Source organism: Mesoplodon bidens (assembly GCF_964165515.1).
Source record: "Mesoplodon bidens genome assembly, chromosome: 3".
Lineage (NCBI taxonomy): Eukaryota > Metazoa > Chordata > Mammalia > Artiodactyla > Ziphiidae > Mesoplodon > Mesoplodon bidens.
In genome coordinates this window covers 141,239,434-141,256,544 of record NC_138178.1, presented here as the reverse complement: position 1 = coordinate 141,256,544, position 17,111 = coordinate 141,239,434, and the positions used below count along the sequence as shown (strand labels likewise).

General features: G+C 37.2%; 1 protein-coding gene across 1 annotated transcript in view; it reads left to right on the top strand.

The window, feature by feature from the left end:
- The window catches only part of LOC308614095 (uncharacterized protein), a gene marked incomplete at its 5' end in the record, with an annotated part of 42,027 nt that extends 30,269 nt beyond the window's left edge, over positions 1-11,758 (top strand). The window contains 4 exons of the mRNA XM_081228291.1: positions 1,013-1,142; positions 5,582-5,668; positions 10,115-10,339; positions 11,404-11,758. Of these exons, the coding sequence (XP_081084417.1) occupies positions 1,013-1,142; positions 5,582-5,668; positions 10,115-10,339; positions 11,404-11,661 (700 nt within the window). The 3' untranslated portion in view covers positions 11,662-11,758. The remainder of the gene's footprint in view (positions 1-1,012; positions 1,143-5,581; positions 5,669-10,114; positions 10,340-11,403) is intronic.
- Between the last annotated feature and the right edge of the window lie 5,353 nt (positions 11,759-17,111).

Here is a 17,111-nt window from a genome sequence, read left to right as displayed (position 1 = left end):
ATAGTGTGTTTGTTAAGAGCCGAGAGGCCTGGTATGAATCCCAGCTCTACCATTAGCAACTGTGTCCTGTTGGGCAGGTTACTTATGCTCTCTGTGCCTCAGTTTCATTTGTAAATTTTGGCAGGAGTGGGGGTAGGGTTGGGGTAGGTTTAGTTCCTGTCCCACAGAGTGGTTGTAAGGATTAAATGGATTAATACATGATAAATGCTTCATTTCAGTAAGCTCAATGAATGCTAGCTTAAAAATAGTGGTGTGGGGCTTCCCTGGTGGCGCAGTGGTTGAGAATCCGCCTGCCGATGCAGGGGACGTGGGTTCGTGCCCCGGTCCGGGAGGATCCCACATGCCGCGGGGCGGCTGGGCCCGTGAGCCATGGCCGCTGGGCCTGCGCGTCCGGAGCCTGTGCTCCGCAACGGGAGAGGCCACGGCAGTGAGAGGCCCGCGTACCGCAAAAAAAAAAAAAAAAATAGTGGTGTGGTGAGGATAATGTTTCCATCATGATCAAACACTGGTCAGTTCAGTCGGTGCAGTAAAATAAATTATCAAGTCAGTCATTTGTTTGAATTTACTGGTCAAGTCTATCGAAAGATTGATCCAGCAAGTTTAAGTGGATATATCTCCTTGTAATGTCCAAATCATTTTAGTAAAATTTCATGACTCTTCACCCTAAAATTCATATGAAAATAGGTATTGCTTAAATTCAATGTGTTAGTAAAACCTACTACACAGTAGTCTGTGCAGTTACAAATTTTTTACACTCTGCTCTCTTAAAATTCATTATACAGTTTTATTTCTCAGTACTCACTAAAATGTCTTATTTTTATATATCAAACTTTTCTGTTTCTTTTTTAAAAACTAACTTATACATGTGAAATCTTCTTAAATGTCTTCCCCATTCATCTATTTTAGTAACTTAATGTTACTACAATGTCAATATAAGTAGAACTTGCAAATAGTTTTGAAAAATACAAATCATGGACCATCAGGATGTGTTATCTATTTTTTTTCCCTGCAGAGAGCTGAAGGCCTCCAGCAGGAAGTTCAGATGCTCACTAAGCAATTGGAGAAGCAGTATCATCACTGTGAAGAAACTGCGGGAGAATCATCTGACACTGAGGAAAAGTATAAGGAACAAAAAAGACCCTTGAAACGTCTGGAAGGAAAAATTGCTATTAATTATCTTTTTCCAGGGAGATTAGACTTGGACACGAACAAAGTAAGAATTTCCTGAAGTATGAGGCATCTCTTTGACAATGAAAATGATCATCTTTTATTATACTATCTAATGTTCAAAGCTGTTAATGCTATTTGTACTTTTCTTTCTTTTTTTTTTTTTTTGCAGTATGCGGGCCTCTCACTGTTGTGGCCTCTCCCTCTGCGGAGCACAGACTCTGGATGCGCAGGCTCAGCGGCCATGGCTCACGGGCCCAGCCGCTCTGCGGCATGTGGGATCTTCCCGGACCGGGGCACGAACCCGTGTACCCTGCATCGGCAGGCGGACTCTCAACCACTGCGCCACCAGGAAGCCCTGTACTTTTCTTAATATTAGGAAAGGGAGGAAAATTTGCTACAAACTTTTGAACATTCTGATTGTATCAAAAAGCCTTTCCTTACTCCATATCTCCCATTTCTCTACATATTTGATATTTATTGTAAGCATTGTTAACATATTTCTTAATTTACTTTTAAAAGAGGATTAGAGGGAAAGGAGCTCAAAGGAATGACTCTCTAAAGGGGGACTTTCAGGTGTACTGTGTCAGCTAGATATGATGGGAATTGGAAAGGGGCTGTTGGTGAAATTCCTCAATAATTACCTTGTAGACAATTTCCTTCTCTATTTTCTGCTTCTCTGCATCTATAAGGAAAAGGTCAATCCTAAAAGTGGAATGGGAATAGGTAGGATGATTTTCAGGAGATTTTGATTCTGTTTCACTACCTCTTCACAGAATTGCTTGTCATACCCATACCTATATTATACTATTTCTATAATTACTGTGCCCCAAAACATAAACTTACTCACTCACTACTTGCTCATTTAGTTTCTTATTCCATTCATTCATTCATTGATCCAATATATTTTGATCACTGAGTTTTTTTTTTACTATAGAACATTAAAAACATTTTTTTAAATTTTATTTTTGGCTGCATTGGGTCTTCGTTATTGCACATGGGCTGTCTCTAGTTGCAGTGAGCAGGTCTTCGTTGTGGTGCGCAGGCTTCTCATTGCGGTGTCTTCTCTTGTTGCGGAGAACGGGATCTAGGCGCACAGGCTTCAGTAGCTGTGGCACATGGGCTCAGTAGTTGTGTCTCGCAGGCCCTAGAGTGGAGGCTCAGTAGTTGTGGCGCACAGGCTTAGTTGCTTCGTGGCATGTGGGATCTTCCTGGATCAGGGATCGAACCCGTGTCCCCTGCATTGGCAGGCGGATTCTTAACCACTGCACCACCAGGGAAATCCTGATCACTCGGTTTTTAAAAATTTCCAGCACCTGGTGAAGTGGTATCGACAATGTACTCCAGAGAGTCCAAATATGAATCCAGCTTCTACCTCTGCTCTTGAATCTGTAATTGATGATGGTTCATTTCCATGCAAATTTTAAAAATACTATATTAAATTTTAAGAATATACAAATAGCGCGTGCTTTCCGCAACCCTTGAAACCATGTTAAAAGGTTGAAGGAAACAATAATAATCTTCTCTAACCCCCTTTCTTCCCATTTCATGTTGGTAACCAATGTGTCTATATCTTTTACAACTATTGCAATGATTATGGAAATATATGAATATATATATGTAGGTGTTGGTATTTTTACAAAACTGTGACTGTACCAGTCAAAATACTCTTCTTACTTGCTAAGTAGTAGGTACCTCATGGTCTTTCCTTAGGTCAAAAGATATAGATTTAACTTATTCCCTTAACAGCTGTACAGTATTCCATACTGTGTATATAACTTATTTATTCAACCAATTCCCTATTAAGAATTATTGATGGTCCTTCTCTTATTTCCACTTTTTATGCCACTACAAATAATGCTGAAATAAGTATGTTTATACATATATCTTTCCACACTGGTGCTTCCTCCCCCTATGAGATTGAGTTCTAAATGTGGAAATATAGGATCACAGTGTATGAGTATTTTCTTTTTTAAATTTTTTTCTTTGGCTGTGCTGCACAGCTTGTGGGATTTTAGTTCCCCAACCAGGTATCGAACCCGGAGCCCCGGCAGTGAGAGCTTTGAGTCCTAACCACTGGATTGCCAGGGAATATCCTGAGTACTTTAAAGTTTAATAGCCATTGCCAGAACACTACCTTGCAAAAGGCAGGAGTTCACTTTCCAAATAGCAATACATGAGTGTTTCCTCCTCACATCCTAGCCAGCATTGGATGCTGTCATCCTTTTAGAGTGTGTGTTTGTGCGAGTTAGGTTAAAATGGTACAGTTTTTACATTTACCTTACTACTAGTAAGGTTGAGTAACTTTCTTTTTTAATGCTGTTGACCACTTGGATTCTCTTGCATCCCCACTTCTCACAATTGGACCTCAGATACAGAAGGTTGAGTTAATCAAAGTCCATGGTTTTTAATGCATTAATTTGGGCCACGGAAGGTTTCTCTCTTATTTATTTATTATTTCCTTGGATCTTGTCCATTGCCTCCCCAAAAGGAAGTCAATCTAATATGTTTAATGTGTATTTCTTTGTTTATATGTGTTTCTTTAAATGTAATTTTTGTGCATGTACTTTAAATTTGCATAAGTGGTATTGTGTTAAAAATCTCATTCTGTTACTCAGCACTGTATTTTTAAGAGCCACTTAAGATTGCTATTTGTTCATCTAATTCATTGCTTCTGTCTACTGCATGGAGTACTACAGTGCTCATATCTGCCATGGTTTTAATTTTTTATTTTTATTTATTTATTTATTTTACCTGTCTCTTCCTCTAGTGGTAAATAGCCTCGTTACCTCTATTTTTATGCTACCACAAACAACATCACTGTTAGCATCCGTAAGTCCCCTTTATGGACCCAAGAGAGAATTGCTTAGGGGTGTTAAGTCAGGATTGGAATTGGTGGCTCACAGTGTATACATACACTTAATATGACCAAGTACTGCCAGTCAGCTCTCACAAAACAGTAAATCGTCCCACCAGAGATACAGGAGGGTTTTTGAATCTCCACATTCTTGTCATTTCTTGACACTAGCAGCTTCCTAACTTTTGCCATTCCATCAGGTATAAAATGATTGTTAATTTAATTTGCATTTCTCTAATTATTAATGAGTTGCGCATTTCCTTAATGTTTTTCATCTTTTGGCTTTTTAGTCTCTGCCTGTTTGTTTCCTTTACCCATCTTCTTATTTGGGTTCCTGTCTTGTTCTTGTTGATTTCCAGAATGGTATACACATCTTCCTTTCCCTGTTCAGGTTCTAACACTCCATGACAGGTCACCTCTCCATATGTGATCAGGCTCTGAGTCTCTCTGCAGGGCAGCCCTCTTCTGCAGACACTTTTGTCACCTTGCTTGGGCTCATAGTAGGCCTGCTATGAGCCTCGGCATTTCCCTTCTCATTCTGTGCAGATGCCTATGGCTTTAGGACTGAATTGTTTAGAATGGGAAAGGAAGGAAAGGAAGAAGAATAGGAGGAAGAAAAATAAGAGCAACTGGTTTATGGTTAACCTTTTGAATATTCTGATAAATGCACTCATTTAAACCATAATTTTTCTGTCAAGAACTACTTTTGCTTTGTTCCACAAATATTGACATGTACTGTTTCCCTTATCTTTTATTTTAAATATAGCAATACATTTTTATGTTTCCAAATGTATAGGATTTTTGTTGTTGTTGTTGTTAAGAGATTTTTTTTTTTGGCTTCATTGGGTCTTCTTTGCCATGCGCGGGCTTTCTCTAGTTGCGGCAAGCAGGGGCCACTCCTCACTGTGGCACGCGGGCCTCTCACTGCAGCGGCTTCCCTTGTTGTGGAGCACAGGCTCTAGGCGCACAGGCCTCAGCAGTTGCCACACGCGGGCTTAGTAGTTGTGGCTTCCCGGCTCTAGAGCGCAGGCTCAGCAGTTGTGGCGCATGGGCTCAGTTGCTCCGTGGCATGTGGGATCCTCCCAGACCAGGGCTTGAACCCGTGTCACCTGAGTTGGCAGGCAGATTCCTAACCACTGCACAACCAGGGAAGCCCCACAGGATTTTTTTTTATTTGTATTTTATTACAACATGGTAGAAGTATGATATGATCCCTGGGAATTTATTGAGGCTTCCTATATGGCCAGTGATTGGTCGGTTTTGGTAGCTGTGCCATGTGTGCTTATAAAGAGTGTGTTCTCTCTTGGTTGGGTATAAAGCACTATAAATAGCTAATGCTCAAGCATATTATTCGTATGGTTCCTGTACCTCTGATTATTTTTGTTTACTTGATTCTGGAAAAGATATGCTACATTCTTCAAGTATAATTTTTTTTTTTTTTTTTTTTTTGCAGTACAGGGGCCTCTCACTGTTGTGACCTCTCCAGTTGCGGAGCACAGGCTCCGGACGCGCAGGCTCAGCGGCCATGGCTCACGGGCCTAGCCGCTCTGCGGCATATGGGATCTTCCCGGACCGGGGCACGAACCCGTGTCCCCTGCATCGGCAGGTGGATTCTTAACCACTGCACCGCCAGGGAAGCCCCAGGTATAATTTTTGATTCATCCATTTGTCTGTGCTGTTCTATCAGTTTTTATTTTGTAGGTTACTGGAGCATATGTGCTTAACGATGATTTTGCTATCCTGTTCTTTTAAGCACTATAAAACATTATCTTATTTGTCCTTTATAAAATATTGCCTTAAATTCTGTTTTCAGAAATTATGATTACTAATGCAATTTTGGGGGGGTTCATGGTTGCATGATATATCTTTTATTTGGTTTCTTTTACTTGGTCCTAATTTTTTAGACAACTACCAAATTTGACCAATGTGTTTGATTACTCTTAGTTGCATATTTCTTGAAGCCTCCTCCTGGATTTTTCTCCTCATTTGAGTATTTCCACAAGAGAGTTTTAAAAAATTGGATCTTTGTGTGGCAAACTTTCTGACACTACATGTGCCTGATAACACTTTTAGTATGCCCTCATATTTGAATGACAATTTGGCTGGATATAAACTTCTAGGTTCAAAGTTCCTTCATTAAATTCTTTAAAATTATCTCCTTGCATCCTCTGTTACTGTTGAAAAGTCTAACAACAATGTGATTCTTATTCCTTTGTAGGTGATCTGTTCTTTCTCTCAGAAAACCTTAAAATTTTTCTCATTTGCTTTAATGTTCTTAAATTTCACTATAATGTGCTTAGGTATATTGTTTTACCTTATCTCTCTTACTTGGCACTCCATGAATTTTAAAATCTAAGTCTTTCATCTGTCAATTTTACCATTATTTATTTAAACATTTTCCTCTGTTTATTTTCTTTTGATTTCTTTCTTTTGTTTTTTTTTTACTTTTCTTCTTTTTCTACTCTTTCTCCTTCTGTGACTCTTAACAGAACGTTGGCAATTCTAATTCTATCCTTCATTTCTTTGCATGTGTCAACTTGACCAAGCTATGGTGCCCTGATGCTTGATCAAACATCAGTCTAGATGTTGCATGTTAGATGTGATTAACATAACAAGAAGGCTTTGAGTGAAGCAGATTACTCTCCATAATGTGAGTGAGCCTCATCCAAGCAGTTGAAGCCCTTAAGAGAAAAGACTGAGGTCCCCTGAGGAGGAGGAACTCTACCTCTAGATTGCCTTCAGACTTGAGCTGCAACATCAGCTGTTCCCTGGGCCTCCAACCTGCCAGCCTGCCCTGAAGATTTTGGACTTGTCAGACCCCACAGTTGTGTTAGCCAAATCTTTCTCTCTTTATACAGACACACAAACACACACACACCCCTATTGATACTGCCTTTCTTGCCACCTTCTCAGAGAGTTTCTCAGTCTGATTTTCTAACTCACTCAATTTGTTCTCAGCTTTATCCATCCTATTTATCTCATCTATTGTGTTGTTCATTTCAGCTATTATATTTGTCATGTCTAATAGTACTATTTGGTTGTTTTTACTTTATAATTTCTTGACCTGTCATTGTAAAGGTACCCTTTGGTAAAGGTAATGTTATAATTTTTACATTAAACTGAAAGTGATCAGGAAAAACACGGCCTTGTCCTAAGTTTCAGATAGTGGCAAAAGAAGAATTAGCTCCATAGAATGAATTTAAAGGAACAACAGAGGACAAAAATAAAGTAGGTTAATGATTACACTGTATGAGTTGAATGTTCAATATAAATTTTATACCTGTCAAAGTAGCAATTTGTAAATATTTTTTGTAGTTTACTCAGTTGGCTTTGTAATGATATGATTTTTGAAAATTGATAATTTTTGGTAATTTGGTACATGTCCTCTTTCCCTTTAGCAGATCTTATTTTATGTACTGTAATAGGATTTTATAATGTTCTTTCATACAAGTCCTATAAAAGTCCTTCACGTAATTTTTTCTTGTAAAATTTACTCCTAGCTCTCTTATAGATTTCCTGCCCATTATGAGTGGCATATTTTCCCTACTTCTATTTGAAATGATTATTACTAATATAGATAAAAGCCTTTGATATGTTTATCTCTTTCAAAATTATCTACCACCTTACTGAATTTACTTATTAAGTCCAATAGTTTTCTTTACTAGAGTTCTTGGATTTTCTGGACACAGTTGAATATTATATTGTTTTCTAGGAAACAATGTATTTCTTTTAGGTTTTCAACTTATTGCCACTGAATTACAAAGTAGTGTTTAGAATTATTTTCATCTTTTCTATATCTATGCATTCTGTATGTTTCTCCTTTCTAATGTTTTACTTTCTCTCTTTCTTCCTTAACCAGGCTTACCTGGGGCATCTATTTTATCTTTCCAGAGAGCTAATGGTTCTTTTTCCTATGCATTTTACCAGTTTATTTTTTATGTATAAGTAATGAAAATATATGGTATCTGTATTAAATCTACACCCCTAATTTCTCTTTTTCTTTATGTAAATATGCTTTTTTTTGGTCCCTTGTTTTAAATCATAAAAGCAGCAAAGGCTATAAATATTCCTCTGTGGCTTGTCCAATAAATTTTAATAAGAAGTGTCCTTTTAGTATGTTTTATATGTTTATAATTTTACTATTGGTTTCCCTTTCTTCTTTGAGCTGAAGTTATTTAAGAGATTTTTTTTTACCTTTTACACTTATATGTATATATTATACATATGCACATTTAAAAAAAATTAAATATACCAAGAGTCTTCTGTTGAAAAGCAGCAGCCCACTTCTGTACCTCCACCTATCCTATTTCCCAGAGGGAACTACTTTTAACCCCTTTAGCTGTTGCTTCTGGTAATAAATTCCATTTTTAAAATAATTTGCTTATATTGCTGTATCTTGAGTTATTTATTTTAGACATTATCTGTTGACTTCCTATTATATGACAGATGAAGGTTTACCTTTTTCCCAACTCCCCCTCCATATTCCCAGTATTGTTATATCAATATTTTTAGCTAAATCCATAATCAGCATTTACTTCACTATGACACTAAATAATGTTTACAAAATGCCAAGTATTATACTCTTGTGACCTTTCCTTTCTTGTAGTGCATGTTATTTTTCCTAGAGTTAATACTTTTCTTGTGTTTTCATATGTATAATTTTCAACATTCACTTATTAATTTTTTCCCCCAATACTGTATTGGATGATCTTCTAATCTATAAAAATCTCCCATTCTTTCTCATCCAAAGTCCTTAATTCTCTTGTGTCGGTCTGGACTGTTTGCTCTGTTGGCCTGGGCACAACTATAATCCTGTGACTTTTCTTCTCCAATCTCCTGGTTAGGTTGCACTGTTTCATGAATCTCTTATCTTCCTCTCTTTTGGTTTACTTTCTTATTTTGCTAGGGTATATCCTCTAATAGATTCCTAAGAAATGGTGTCTTGGAGAGAAAAAAATTTTGGAATCCTTGCATAAATGACATTTTTTTTAAACTTCAGGCTCAGTTGATAGTTGAATTTAGACTTTATTTTCACACAGAGATTTGAAGGCATTACTCCATTGCCTTCTAATTTCCAGTGTGTTATTGAGAAAAATGGTGCCATTCTCATTCGTGTTCCTTAATATGTTACTTGTTTTATTTCTTTTAATGGATTAAGACATTTGTAATAACATTTTAAATAACTTTTTTCTCTTAATAAAATTAATTTATGGACATTCGTTCTGTATATATCTCCTTCCTAATACTGTGTATTTTCACTTTCTCTTCCTTCTTTAACCAGTCTTGCCTGGAGTATCTGTTTTCTTTTTTGAAAGAACTAATGGTTCTTTTCAATATATTTTACTAATTTTTAGTTTGTATATAATGAAAATATGTGGTATCTTTATTAAATCTACACCTCTTCTCTCTCTCTCTCTCTCTCTCTCTCTCTCTTTTTCTGGTAGTAACTTTATAAAGTACAAAATAGTAGAAAGAATACAATTAAAACAACCAGTATTTCTACCACTTTGAGATAACCAGTGTTAACATATAGGTATGTCTTCCTATGATTATTTTCTAAGAATATTTTAACATAATTGAGATAGCATATTTTTTCTTCATCCTGCTTCTGTCATTTAACTATATCATTAGTACTTTCTCTTAGTAAATAGTTTTGAAAACTTTATTTATAATGAATGTATAATCAATCACATGTAATTTATTTAACTATTTTTTGACATTTGCATTGTTTTTATTTCTTCATGTTATGAATAATGTTGTATAGAATATCTTTGTGCTTGAGTCTTTATCTAAATATTTTATTATTTCCTTATAATACATTCTTAGAAAAGTTGAACTAATCTCTACTATCACCTGGTGTTTATAACATTGTCTACTTAACTGTACCCTTGTTAGCCTTAAGCCATCACTTTTACTGTCATATTTTATTTTCTGGATTATTTTAATAATGCATATTTATGGTGAAAACTATTCTACTTATGTAAGAATTAAGTCTAAAATTTGTCCGTCTAGAGTAGATCTGGTATGCTAGTGTAGAACACCATCTTAAAGTGTAACTTCTTTATTCTAATACTGCTGATTTCTGTAAAGGAAAACTCCCAGACTAAGATTTCCCAGATGGAGCATGGCAAAACATTCAAGCAGCTAGAGAAAGACAACAAGCAAGAAACATTACTGATTATTCAGCAGAATTTGAAGGTTGTTACAACTCAAAGATTAGAGGAGAAAATTCATAAACTTCAGAAACAGCTCAGTGACTTGAAATTGTCAAATAAAAATATGAAAACTCAACTGACAAGAGTAAATGTCCTTAAAGTAAGTAAAAGAAATGAGGCTTTCAAAAATTCACTTAAGCTTTGATCTGTTTCTACTTTTGCTGCATGTTTCTCATTGAACTTTTAAATTTAACATTAAAATTATTTTAGGGCTTCCCTGGTGGCGCAGTGGTTGAGAGTCCGCCTGCCGATGCAGGGGACACGGGTTCGTGCCCCGGTCCAGGGAGATCCCACATGCCGCGGAGCGGCTGGGCCCGTGAGCCATGGCCGCTGAGCCTGCGCGTCCGGAGCCTGTGCTCCGCAACGGGAGAGCCCACGACAGTGAGAGGCCCGCGTACCACAAAAAAAAAAAAAAAAAAAAAAAAAATTTTACATACATATAAAAGAATATATATATAATATTAAAGCATATAGAATAATAAAATTAGATGCCGCAAATCTACCACTCATGTTAAGAAACAGAGTATTATCAATCCCACTGAAGCCCCCAGGTATCCTCCTCGAAGGTAACTGGTATTCTAAATGTTAGGTATCTAGATCCCTTGCTTTTTGTTTCAGTCATACTTTTGTCTTTCTTATTGGGTTAATGGTTAAAAGTTTTAGTGATTTTGGGGGGGATGCTCTTTGGATCTTCTCTATACCAAGCTTCAGTTGTAGTATTTCAAACATACATTTTATGCTTGAAACCAAATATACACTAGATACTTACTGATCAACTGTTTTTTTTGCCAGTTGATTATCAAGAATATTTCTCTTATTGCAGGCAGTTATTTTCTCTATTTCTGTGTTTGATTAGCACAGACTGTAAGACTTTGGAGGACATGGAACATGTGTTAAACCTCTTTAAATCCCAAGTGCCTAGTTTATAAAAGTGCTCAGTTAACTGTTGGTTATTGATGAGCATCATGGTGGAGAAATGTCCTCTTAATTCATAAATTGTGGAATTTTCTTTCTTTTCCATTATCTAGCTCTTCCAAAAAAAAGAAGGAAAGAAAAAAGAAAAAGAAGAAAAAAAAAAGCATGAGTTATTATGTATCATGCCTGTTATTTAGAGGAGTTTTAATCACGGTCATTTCCCTTTCCCCCAACCTTATACCCTCACAGGACAAAACAATTGAGAAGCTCAGGCAATCTTTAACAAAAGTTGAAGCAATGAAAGGGAAGGCAGTTATGGAAACAGACTTGAAAACGATAGTAGACTCTGCTGAGCAAAATGCAAGGTGGGACAAAGAGAGGGCCCATCAAATGTTAGAAACTGTCACTCCTGAGCTCTGCACAGAAAAGAGCACACTTGAAGAAGTACTGGGACAACAAGAAGAGTTTTTTTTTTTCTTTTTTAATTACTATATTAAGATTATTTAAGTTGAAGTGATAAACACCCACCTCAATTTAGACTGTACCTTAGACAAAAGAGAATTGATTGGCTTGTGGAATCAAAGGCAGTTAAACAACCAGAGCTCTGAGAAGGCAGGGATGCACCTGGGCCACGGATTAGCACCTGGAATTTTCAAGGCCTTTCTCACGTTCTTCTTGGCAGCTCTCTGTCAACTTGTCTGTCTGACTGACAGCCACAGAGTTTTACAGTTAGATTTTCTGTGACAGGAGAGAGAATTCCAAGAATGGGTCTTACAAGCCCAGCTTAGGTCAAATGCCTATCCTTAGTGAATTCACAGTGGCAGGGGATGGGATATATGATTATCATAGCTTAGATTTGTGTACACATCCTCTGACTAACAAAAGACAAGGAGGGTAGGGATGAGAGAATATGAAAGTTCAGAGGAAACCATTTTTTGGGGGCTGGATCACTTTCTTGGACAAGAGGGTAGTGCTTCTAAACTTGCTTAGATTCTCACTAGATTTATAAAGCAGATATTTTAAGAGAATTTTCTAAAGCCTAAATGATAATTTGGGGCTATTGTGGGATTACATGTCATACCTCCAAACATGTTTCTTAAGAAACATGAAACTTTAACGAATTTCCTTAAGAGATTCTTAAAACCAAAAATCATGATATTACCATTTTCTTTTTTTTCTCTTTTTTAACTTCTGCATATTCATTTTCTTAGTTGTTTTTATTCTTCTCTCAGTGTCCCTCCCTTATTATATTTTCATTCTGATCTCTTCTTTGGGCATTCTGTAGTTTACTCTTCATTTCTGAGATGTCTTGTTCTTGCTTGTGTTTAATCATCACATCTTTCTTATCCATTAGGCATCTAGATATTTTTTTTTCCATTTCTATTCCAAATTATTGCTTTTTTTTTGGCTGCGGCAGCATGCTGGATCTTAGTTCCCCGACCAGGGATCGAACCCCTGTCCCCTGCAGTGGAAGTGCAGAGTCTTAACCACTAGACAGCCAGGGAAGTCCCTCCAAATTATTGCCCTCCAAATTATTATCCCTCCAAATTTCTGATTCAAAAGGTGTTTTTTCCCCCATGTCTGCAAATCCTTGTTTAATTGATATTTAATTCATATCAGGTGTTATCAAGCATGTTGCCTCTGCTTCATGGTAGTTTTTCTGGGGGGAGTATTTTCACCACCTGAACAGTTTGGATGATACTGCTTTTCTGTTTTCTTCTCATAACAATTTAAAATGGATATTTGCCATTTATCTATTCACTTTAAAATTCCCTTTGATTGCCCTGCCCTCTCAATTTCAGGTGTTTCTACCTCAGGGTACTTAGCGGGCAGGGTGTACTTACTAGGCTTCTTAACTCAGTACCACCCTCTTCTGTTGACACGGTGAGTGCAGTTACTAAAGTTTACTTAGGAAGTAAAGCCTTTTATTTTGAGGTGGGGGGTTATGTGATAAGTTTTTGCAATACTCTCTTATTTATATAGGTGCCTTAATTTCCAGTGCTTGCTTTTTTTCTTTTCCCTTGTCACGAAGCCTCTAGGGAACACCTCACCCTTCCAAGTAGCTCCCTCTCTGCTCAGAATCCTTGCCCTCTAGATCGGCCATTTCTGTCTCACATGCTTCTAAGCCCCTTTCTTTTCCTTCCCCAGTTGCCAGTATTCTGATTCATCAGGTCTCAGACTTGTTCTTCGTATTTCCCCCTTTATGAACTGTCCCTTTTCCGGGACACCAGAGGAAACTAACTGCATACTCCAGCGTGGGTTCTGGAGCTGCCTCTGTTGGTTTAGAATATTTATTTCCCCACTTATATGAAAACTGAAGTCTGTGGTATTCTTTACTTGCACTTTAGGCATGATTTATGGAAAGTTTTATCTGCTCTCCTTGTTGGTCACTATAGTTTTTAGAGAATGAGTGGAGAGATATGTATTTAGGGGACGGCTATTACCTACAGCAAATCAGAAGTCCAAAAAATAATTACCTCATGGATGAAAAACAAGCAGCAATAAAATTAGGTTTAGTCTATAAGATTGTAAAAATAAAAACAAATCTTAAAATGCAAAGGTAATTTTAGATTTCTTGTACTTTTTTTTGCTTAAAAATACATTTGAACATAGAATAATGTATACTTCATAAATAAATGTTTAATAAAACGAAATTTCTAATAACAATTTCATTGTACATAGTTAAGTAGGTGAGCAAAACTAATGACATGTCTTGATTTTTGTGGTTCTTTGTAGCTTGTTGACTTTCAAGAAACTATTATGAAGATGTTGGGATTTAACATGAAAACAGCAGACAAGAAAATAGTCAATCACCTAAGGCTTATTATACAAGTATATGAAGCATCTGACAAATCAAAGATTGCTTCTGCGTGTGAGACTGGATAGGATAACGAATAAAGAATTTCTGCCAACCAGAACTCAGCAGACATGGACACTTCCTCCAGCATCTTGAATATGGCTACGTTATGAATAAAACACATTTGAAATTTTTCACTTAAATTTCTTCTCTCCTTTGATATTTGGCAATTAACTTTTCTTTGTTGTAATCTTGCTTTGTACATTTATTTGTGGTCTAGTCTGGATTGTTAATTGTAATATATAGTATCTAATTATATTTATTAACTGTATTTTAAGCAGGATATTACTCAAAACTTGTTCTTAGTTGGAATATTTATAGCTATAGTTAATGGCCTGTTTCTAGAATGAGTGGTTTTTTGGGTTACCCCCTTATGAATCTAGGTAAAGTTATATTCTATAATTTGAATCTATCTTATCTATTTGATTAACTGAGAGTTTGAAAATCAGATATGAAGGGTAGAAAAGTCATTAAGAATTCTTAAAAATGTGCAATAGACTATATTGTGTTTTTAATTTTCTTAGTATTTAATAGTGTCTGCCAGTTTTCCTAGATGTAGGCCGATATATGTTAATGGACTGTTTTTAAATATATAACCTCTAATTTTTTTCATTTAGAATAGGAAACTGCTCATCTTCCAAGGTAGTTTTAGATTTATCCAAGAAGTCCTCTATAGGAACAGGTCAGAATCTAAACAGGCCAGAGTGGACACTCAGCGCCTGCTGTGGTCATTTGAAAAGGACTCCTGTGGGGCTTAGTTTTAGAGGGATCTTCAGGGTGGAAGGTGTGAAGTTACACTGGACCTTATAAAAGTAACACTTTGGAAGAAAATGGTTATCTTGAATACTCATTCAAGGAAAAGATGAGAACAACTTCTAAAATGACAGCCATCGGTCTCAAATGTGTGCCAAGGCACTCTGGAGCTCAGCATGCCATGGAGTATTTCAAATTTTAAAGGGAAACAGTGACATTTGACACTAGTCAGGAAAGTGCTTGAACTGTTAGCTCCTACTAGTTTATAGTTTGAACACTGGCTCACTCTTCATTCCTTTTGATGACATATATATATTTAACATCTTTATTGGAGTATAATTGCTTTACAATGTTGTGTTAGGTTCTGCTGTATAACAAAGTGAATCAGCTATACATATACATATATCCCCATATCTCCTCCCTCTTGCGTCTCTCGCCCACCCTCCCTATCCCACCCCTCTAGGTGGTCACAAAGCACCGAGCTGATCTCCCTGTGCTATGCGGCTGCTTCCCACTAGCTATCTATTTTACGTTTGGTAGTGTGTATATGTCCATGCCACTCTCTCACTTCATCCCAGCTTACCCTTCCCCCTCCCCGTGTCCTCAAGTCCATTCTCTACATCTGCGTCTTTATTCCTGTCCTGCCTAGGTTCTTCATAACCTTTTTTTGTTTTTTTAGATTCCATATATATGTGTTAGCATATGGTACTTGTTTTTCTCTTTCTGACTTACTTCACTCTGTGTGACAGACTCTAAGTCCATCCACCTCACTACAAATAACTCAATTTCGTTTCTTTTTAGATGACATATTTTTAATGAAAACTGCCCAGGGCTTCTCAGGACTTTTGAATTTCTTGCCAAGGGGGGCCCAGCAGTTGGTGGTATCACTACCAAGTAAGTTGACTCCAGGATCCATGGATGCAATGTACGAAGTTCACTTACCTTTCTTCTGAAGAATATCCTTGAGGAAATGAAGGGACACCCTGTCCAGAGTCTCCACCTGCAGCCCAACCTCTAAGAAAACCACCTTCTTGTTCAGGATTCCCCCAGGGTCATGGCCCAAGGGTCAGCTGCCTGCTGCAGCCTCAGCACAAAGAGCTGGAAGGATTGCACAACTCAACGAGCCAGGCTAGCTGTTTCCCCACTTCTCCAACTCCTTCTTTCTGAGGAACTGCAAGTACTATCAGCTCTTGGGGTCAAGTTCTCCATGAAGGTGAACGTGCCAAGATGCGGCAGTGTCTCAAGGAGCCACTTCATAAGCATGTTAAAAAAAAAATCTTCTGCAAGTACAGAGTCCTTAGTCTTAATGCTCCTTTATGAATTGTATTCATAGAAACTAATTGTTCAACGAGTTAACTGTAAAAGATTAACTATGTTAACTCTGAGCAGACAAGGGAGAGGAACCCTTCCACTTCCTGGAACAAATCTTTTCTAGAACTGCTTTTATCTTGTGGCCAAGTCGCTGCCACTCTATTCTTCAATGATGAGAAATGAATTTAGATTTAAGGATTTAGACAAATAGTTCTCAACCTTCAAGATGCAGCAGATACAAAAAGAGACGTGTACCAAAATGTTCATTGCAGCTGTATTCACAATAGCCCGGAGATGGAAACAACCTAAGTGCCCATCATCAGATGAATGGATAAAGAAGATGTGGCACATATATGTACAATGGAATATTACTCAGCCATAAAAAGAAACGAAACTGAGCTATTTGTAATGAGGTGGATAGACCTAGAGTCTCTCATACAGAGTGAAGTAAGTCAGAAAGAGAAAGACAAATACCGTATGCTAACACATATATATATGGAATTTAAGAAAAAAAATGTCATGAAGAACCTAGGGGTAAAACAGGAATAAAGACACAGACCTACTTGAGAATGGACTTGAGGATATGGGGAGGGGGAAGGGTAAGCTGTGACAAAGCGAAAGAGAGGCATGGACATATATACAGTACCAAACGTAAGGTAGATAGCTAGTGGGAAGCAGCCGCAGAGCACAGGGAGATCATCTCGGTGCTTTGTGACCGCCTGGAGGGGTGGGATAGGGAGGGTGGGAGGGAGGGAGATGCAAGAGGGAGGGGATGTGGGAACAGATGTATGTGTATGACTGATTCACTTTGTTATAAAGCAGAAACTAATAAAAAAATAAAAATAAAAATAAATGTTCTAGTGATAAAAAAGATGAAGCAGAATCACCTAATTAAAAAAAACATTTTTTTTTCTGGGCTTATCCAGAGATTCCAGTTCAGTGAGTGTGGTGTGAGGGTAAAGTATGGACATTTTTTTCAAAGCTCTCAAAGTGTATGAATTGATAAAATTACTTTGGAAAAGTTTGGCAGTGTTAT